The sequence below is a fragment of the Vigna radiata genome, chromosome 11 (genome assembly GCF_000741045.1).
Source record: "Vigna radiata var. radiata cultivar VC1973A chromosome 11, Vradiata_ver6, whole genome shotgun sequence".
NCBI classification, from domain to species: domain Eukaryota; kingdom Viridiplantae; phylum Streptophyta; class Magnoliopsida; order Fabales; family Fabaceae; genus Vigna; species Vigna radiata.
In genome coordinates this window covers 13,760,144-13,768,546 of record NC_028361.1, presented here as the reverse complement: position 1 = coordinate 13,768,546, position 8,403 = coordinate 13,760,144, and the positions used below count along the sequence as shown (strand labels likewise).

Here is an 8,403-nt window from a genome sequence, read left to right as displayed (position 1 = left end):
TATTGTTTCAGTCCAACTCCTCATCAGTAGAGGGGCACATCAATTTTCTCCCAACAAGGTAATGAATTAACTCACTCAACCAAAAACACAAAGAAAGAAAATGAATTTGAAGAATAATTAATGAAGAATAGTTTACCTGTATTCATTTGTTATAATTTTGTACAATTGTGTCAAAATTTTTAATACTTTAATTTTGAATGTCATGTCTATTCATTTGCTATAAAATAACAATCTAAACTAACAACACATAATGCTATAGTAATCCAAAATGTTGCAGCGTTTGAAATCTTCAGACGTTGTCCTCGTCTAGGATCCAGTCTCATATATACTTCTTCCTTAACGCAGCCAATTCCTCCTACATATTGGAATTTAGAAACAATGTCAAAACAACGATAATGTAATATTTAAAATTCATAATTTAACCTACGTTTGTATAAGTCTAAAAGATTGATGGTGGGGAACCCACCGACATACCATCTGTTTCAACAATTTTGAATTGATCTCTAAAGGATCAACAATGTTTAAACAAGACCTAAATGGAGTTTGTCCAATGCACGTCTTATGTTTGACTCGAAGTAAGGCATTCATATTGGCAATGTAGGATGTATCCATCCAAGCTCGCATGCGCCACTATAAAACAGTTCAAATTCATAACATTCAAATAAGTGCTCCAAAATAACAAACACAACACAAATGTTCAAAGTCTACTTATAGTGTTATTCTATGCATCCATTTCAGGTTTAACTGAACTAATAACTTCAATAAAATAATAACCTAACAAATAAACAAAGGGGAAAAGATACATTTCAATACATTTTGAAAAAATTTCAAGTAATGGTGATAAACAAAGGTGTGCCCAAATAGTTTGAACCTACTTTCAATTCTCTATTTCCATACATAAACAATCATTAATAAATGGATCAGTATACATTCATTTTTCTCTTTCCCCCATCAGATTATTAAAACTATTATATTTAGTTCAACTATGTTTTCTTTTCAGGATGTTTCGGACATGCACATGCACCAAAAAATCATGTAATACTGATTAGTTTCATATAACAAGATCAATATCTTCATTTTAGCAGTCTTGGCCTTAGCCTATGATCATACTCCTATCAAAGGCTCACTTAGCAATCACTGATAAATTTACTATTACTCAAACTCATTCCAAAATGCTAGTAAACAGACTATGGAGTCAGGTATCATGCAATCACCTTTAAAATAAAGATAACATATTCTATTAAAAGTTTAACAGCATATTGAATATCAAATATTCCAGCCTTCAGATTCAACAATATTTATAATATACTAGTAGGGCATGGACTAAAACGATCAAAATAGGCATAATATAATCACATAGAACTTTATAACTTAAATAAGTTTGAAATACGATGATTCTACCAATTGATAAAAGGATATCTTTAATATCAAAATCAAGCGCAAGGGCTAACTCCATCTCCATGTCCATCTGTACATATCACAAGAAAAGTTTTTCTTAAAATAATGCATATGACCGATAACAGCAAAGCCAAAAATTACACAGAATTCATTTTAATTCTTTTTAATGTATATGTCACCTAGTATCCAAAAATTTTCATTATGGATATTTCTTATTATTGTCGAAAATAAATGATAAATTAACGTCTATCACCATGGAAAGAAAACTGTAATTTGATTTCAGTAGAATTTTTGACCAGAAACAAAACAAGAGTATAAATTTACTACTATGGCATATAACCTGAGAAATTACAATATTACAATAATAGATCATTCTTTTAAGTCAATGGGTAGTTCTATATTGTTTTCGTAGCACAACAAAATTAAACAGCAAATCAAATAACCCCCTACCTTATAATACCGTTGATGAGCAAAGTAAATAAGCAATCCCAACTATAAGCATTAAAAACACCTTCGAATGTGTATTCACGGCCAAACCCAAAAGACCCAACAAACCCAAAAAACAACGCGTTGCAGACGTGCGAATGAAAAAGGAAAATGCTTCTTCAATAAACAAAAAACACCTTTCAAATGTGCGAATAAAAAACACCTTCGAATGTGTGAATAAACAAACAAAAAAGCACCCAACCAACGAAGGAACAAAGCCGACAAGGAAAAAACGAAACCTTTCGAGGGTCGACCTAACCGAGACTTCCTCCAAGCACTTCAATGACAGACTGACACACACCACTTTGTCCAGAGAGAACGATAGACCCAAGAACGATTTTCACAACGGTGGACAGTGGCGACTTCGGTGGCGGAGTGAGAAAGTTTCGTAGTTTCTTAGGGATGAATTTCACAAAAGTGGAAGCGGGAACATGTTTCAGCATTTCTTTTTTCAAAAATGCCCTTGAAAAAATAATTAAATTTGTTCAAAAAATCATTTAAAACGAACGACACGTGTCGTTGTCAAATTATTGTCAAATTTTCTTTGTTGAAGAATCGTTTTCCAAAAGGGTATGTTAATAAAAGGAGACTTTGATATGTTAACTTTTTTATAACAACTTTTTGACAACGGCCACATATCATTATTCTATTAGTCTGTTTGAATTTATTTTTAAAAAATATTTGAAACGAATCAATCACAAGTAACCACTTATACATTGTAAAAAAAAAAGTTATTAAAATAACATTTTCCAAAAGAGTATAAGTCTATTTTAGTGATAGTAGATAGATTGACTAAATATAGTCATTTTGTTCCTCTAAAACACCCTTATACCGCAAAGACAATTGTAGAAATAGTTGTGAAAAAAATGGTTCGACTTCATAGTATACCTAGTCAGTGGTAAGTGATCGTGAGTCTCTTTTGGAAAGAGTTTTTTCGGTTACAAGATACATTGTTAAGAATGAGCACTTCATATCATCAGTAAACCGACGGACAAACGCAGGTAGTGGATAGGTGCTCAGAGAATAATTTTCATTGCTTCATTACAAACCAACCAAAGCGATGGGTTCAATGGCTGCCTTGGATCGAATATTGGTATAACATGACTTATCATGAGTCCATAGCCACGACCCCCTTTGAAGCCCTATATTGCCGCAAGCCCCCCATTATGGTGACATGTGTTCAAGGTGAAGTAAGAGTAGAGGTTGTGCAAAGAGAATTGTTAGACAGAGATGAAGCCCTTAGACAATTGAAGAGACACCTTTCTCGTGCCCAAAGATAGGATGAAAATCGAAGCAGATAAGCATCGGCAGGAACGTTGCTTCCAAGTTCGAGAATGTGTTTTCTTGAAGTTCAAACCGCACAGGAAGCATTCAGTATTATCCCATATTAGTCCGAAGTTGTCCGCTCAATATTATGGACCTTTTGAAGTGCTAGGGCGTATAGGAATGGTGGCTTATCGATTGAAACTACCTGCTATCTTGAAGACACATCCAGTGTTCCATGTGTGACTTCTTAAGAAAGCTATTGGGCTCATAAGGCTCAACTGGAATTGCCAACAGATTTAGAGAGTGAAGACGTAGAAATAAGTAAGCCACTATAGCTGTTCTAGCTTCCCGCAGCATAATGAAACAAGGAGAAAGAGTAAATCAATGGTTAATTGAGCTGGAAAATCCACTTGTGAGGATGAAATTGTGCTTAGGAGCCAACTTCTGAATCTCAGTCTTGAGGACAAGCATGTTGTTGAAGGGAGTGACATTGTTGGAGCCCAACAAGTTTATGGGCCGGAGGAGCCATCGGTCCATGAGGGGTATATGACACCTAAGGTAAGGAAGGTTTATGTTAGATTAGAGAGTATTTTCTTTTGTTTAGTCTGATGAGGCAACATGGGAGTGATTATGTGATTTTCTGTTATAGGAGCTATGCTGTGGGCAATTGGAGGTTTCCTCCTATTGTAGTTTCCTTTTAATTGCAAATAACATACAATTCACAGTGCACTTATTTTCTCTGTTCTCTTTTATCACTATATTGTTTGGTTTGTAACAATAAATCTGCAACAACATCAAAAAATATCCACTATTACAAAGTTAAATGTACATTTCTTTTATTATTTACACTAACAAACCTTCTAAACAAAATACCGGAAATTTATGTGTTACAATTTATACAAACATATGTAACTGATCACTAATGATCCGATGTTGACAGTCATGAAAATTACCAATTCCCAAAATTTCAGAAGAGGCCTTGATTTGTTTATCTTCCGAGTTGCATACAGTGGCTATTCCTTCCAAGCACAAAATATTATCACTCAATTCTGTGGAATGAATAGACCAGTTTCTTCATTAATCTTGATAAAAAATATTGACCATTGGCTCAACAAACTCTTCTACCAGTAACCCCCACAGGAGCATTTCCCATCTTTAAAATGATGAAATCGCTGGACATCTCTTAGAATAATTTGCCTACCAAAGATCAATGATATAAATTTAGCAGCGTTGTGGCAATCCACACAGACTCTAAGATTCTTGACCACACGAATTGTTGTTCCAGGGGGAGTATTCAGAAGACCATAAGTTATGGCCAGTTTCTCACTGTGATATCTAAGAACAATTTCTTTCTCTTCATCTTCTATGTCTGCATAAAAGACCAGAGATGTGTCAGGTACATACCCAGCCAGCTTCAATTCCTTTACCAATTCGTCGAGTGCACGGTGCAATACGGTTGAAGTGGAACGAACTCCATCCCCGGCAAAGAATTCATGCACTACATTGTTGACCTCTATTGAGCTACAACCAGGGACTTTCATTGCTCCTTTGGCTGCCATCGTTTTCCTTAGGTAGTTCACATCATCCCATCTTCCATTTCTTGCATACAAGTTTGACAAAATGACATAATCCCCACCATGGGAATCATCCAGCTCAAAGATTCTCTGAATTACTTGCTTTGCCATTTCCACGTTTCCATGACTGCTACAAGAAGATAGCAAAGTCCGCCACAGAATTGGTGTCGGCTTGATCGGCAACTCATCTATGAACTTATACGCCTCTTCCAAGCGTCCAGCTCGACCAAGCAAATCCACCATACACCCATAATGCTTGATACTTGGAACAATCCCATACTCATGAATCATACTATAGAAGTGATCATAACCTTCCTCTACCAATCCATTGTGACTGCAGGCATAGAGTATACCTAAAAAACTTATCTCATCAGGCTGCACTTTTGCCTTCTTCATTTCCTCCAACATTGATAAGGCTTGGGATCCATGCCCATGTGTTGCATAGCCAACAATCATCGCCGACCACGCTTGTGTGTCTCTCCTAGGCATCTCCCTGAACACAGAAACAGCGTCCTCCAAACTCCCACATTTAGAATACATATCTATAAGAGCAGTATTCACCTTGACATATTGGTCAAACCCATTCTTCTTGACATACTCATGGATCCACTTCCCTAAGTCCAACGCCCCAAGCAAAGCGCACGAGGAAAGAGCAACAAGCATGGTGACATCAGTAGGCTTGAGGCCACTCTCCTGCAACTCTCTGAACAAAGCCAAGGCCTCATTGGGCTGGCTACTCCGAGCACAGCTCGTGATGATCGCATTATAAGCGACGACACACGGTTCATCGATCTTGTCAAAGACCCTCCTAGCAGCATCCATGTCATTGCAGGCAGTGTACATGTTAATAAGTGTTGGGCACACATACATGTTACCACTGACCCCAAGTTTAACAGCAAGGCAATGCAGCTGTTTACCTTCCTGAAGCGCTTTGAGCCTTGCACAGGCCTTGAAAAGAGAGGAGAAAGTGTAGTCATCTGGGAGGAGGCCAGAGAACAAAACCTGACAAAAAAGAAGAATTGCTCTGAGAGGGTCATCAAATCGCGCATACCCACGTGCCATGGTGTTGAACAGAACAATGTCTGGCTGGGGAATTTGATCAAACATTTGGTGGGCATGATCCATGGAAGCATTTGTGGGATTGGAAGTGCAGAAACTTATGAGCTTTGTGAGGACGGTGTGGGTGTTGTGGAGGTGGGTTTTGATGGTGTAGGCTTGGATTTGCTTGAGCTCTCTGAGAGAGGTGCATTTGGGTACTAGAGAAAGAATGGAGGGTGAAGGTTGAAGTGCAACTTCTGTGTTGACTTCTGTGGGAGAATGTGAAATACATTGGAGAATGGACATTGCCATTGTTGTCACGCTGATTTCTTACTAACTATAAACTGCATCTGAAAGTTTAGGCATGACATCAAATAGAGGACACTACAAAACACGAATGGATAAAGATAACGGATTGAAGCGGTGGTTCAAATCAAATCCTTATTATTTTTTAATCTCAGTTAAGGACACATAGGGGAGGTATATGTCATATCTCATTTTTAGTATAATAAAAAATTTATTATCTTAAAATAATTTCATTAAATTTATTTAAATTTTCTTAATGCATAAGGTAATTGAAAATGTAATTAATCTTTATCAATTGTCAAATGTATTGATTAGAAAGAAAATTAATATTAAATAAGAAATAATTAAAAAAATTACATTTACATGTAATAATTGATAAAGATTAAATACGATTTTAATTATCTAAAAAAATTTAAAGTTAATAGAATCAAAGTTAAACACATGTTCAATTATTTTAGACTAATAAAATTTAAATAAAATTAATAAAATTCAAATTTTTGAACTAAAATTATAACAAATTAGTTTACTATACTAACAAAATATGTCACTTTTTATTGTCTAAAAACGATTATCTACTTTGACTAAATACTTTTTCACATGAATAAAGTATTGATATTTTTTTAAAACAATTAAGTATAAAAATCATGTTTTAGAAATATAATATTGTAACGTCGTAAACCCTTTATTTTTAAAGTCACGTTTCCATCGTACAGTTATTATTTTTTATTTTTTTTTACAAAACAAATAAAACTATGTATTTCAATAAATGATGTTTTGAAAGTTAATCAAATAGACTTGCAGTGTGAACACAAATAAGTAGTTGTTGTGTGTAACACTTAATATTTAAAGAAATGTAAGAATAGAATTTATGAGGAATTTGACAACTAAAAAATATTTGGGTTAAATATGTTTTTAGTCTCTGTATTATCAAGCGGTTTTGGTTTTAGTCTCTCTTTCAAAGTAAGGTACATTTTANTCCTTCTCCTTAAGAAAACTTTGATTTTAGTCCTCTAAAACTAACACCGATAAAAATTAGTTGATGTGGCTAACGATATAATGGCACGTCATTTTTCAAGTCTCCGTGGAAGTGATACATACATGTTAAGTACAGTGATGAAGCCGTTTAGCAAGTAGATAAAGGAGCCATAAGGATTTCTGATCATATGGTATGTTCCAACTCATTTGCATCTTATGGTATTTAAGTTGGTTAAGAACTCATTGCATGTTGTCCAAGCACATTTTATGGATTCTAATAAAGTTGCACCCCCCATTAGAATCATTGTTGCTGATGGGATAGAGGATGTTAGTGTAAAGGTGCTCGGTTAAATTCATTGTGCAGTGTATATTTTTTGAGTGATTTTTTTTTCTGGAATAGTTATGGTGGAGGTGATCTTCAAATAATCTCTATGAAATTATGGTGAGTTGGCTTTCACTTGTTTTCCCTTCTTTTGCATGAGTTTTCTGCATAATATTCTTCCACTTTTTTTCTAATTCTATTACTTTGCCACTTGCAGACTTACCAACATTTTTGTATATTTTCTGGTTACTTTTTATGTTCCCGGTATCCATTTGGACTTCTATAATGATATACCATCTTAGAAGTATGTTGTATTTCTTAAATAGATATATTATATTACATTTTTTATTGCTAGTTTGTTGTTATCTTTCTCTAAACTTCTCCTTTATACTATTTAATTGTCCTTGTTTCAAAATAAACAATCATATTTTCTGTTATAAACATTTAAATATGCTATTATGTTATCACTGATATTAATATGATGTTACTAATCATAAATTAGCATTATATTTAGGTTACCAAAGAAAAAATAAAGTATGCAGCTTTCAAGCTAACTTTTTTTTTTAGGTCTATGTACGAATTTTGCTATAATTTTTTTTATAAAGTTATAAATTTACATACGGATTTTTCCATATATAATTATATACGAATATTGTATACAAATTTTTTCGTATATAATTATATACGGATATTACATACGGATCATCCATATGTAATTTATATACGGATTATCTGTATATAATTTATATCTGGATATACTTTATATACAGATTATTCGTATATATATTATATACGGATTATCCGTATATATTTTATATACAGATATTCTATATATAACCTTATCTACACCCGTATTATATACGAATTTTTGGCCGTTTGTAATCTATATATAACACCACTATAATTATTCTTCTTATGTTATTAAGAAGAATAATATTATAATTATCTTTTTTATAATAATAATAATAATAATAATAATAACAATAACAATAATAATAATAATAATAATAATAATAATAATAATAATAATAATAATAA

The 8,403-nt window shown here is 33.6% G+C and overlaps 1 protein-coding gene across 1 annotated transcript; it reads right to left on the bottom strand.

The window, feature by feature from the left end:
- Window positions 1-2,704: 2,704 nt before the first annotated feature.
- Window positions 2,705-6,213, bottom strand: LOC106777151 (pentatricopeptide repeat-containing protein At2g02980, chloroplastic). The gene has a single exon (XM_014664677.2). The coding sequence runs from the start codon at window positions 6,072-6,074 to the stop codon at window positions 4,272-4,274; it is 1,803 nt and encodes a 600-aa protein (XP_014520163.1). The 5' UTR covers window positions 6,075-6,213; the 3' UTR covers window positions 2,705-4,271.
- Window positions 6,214-8,403: the final 2,190 nt, after the last annotated feature.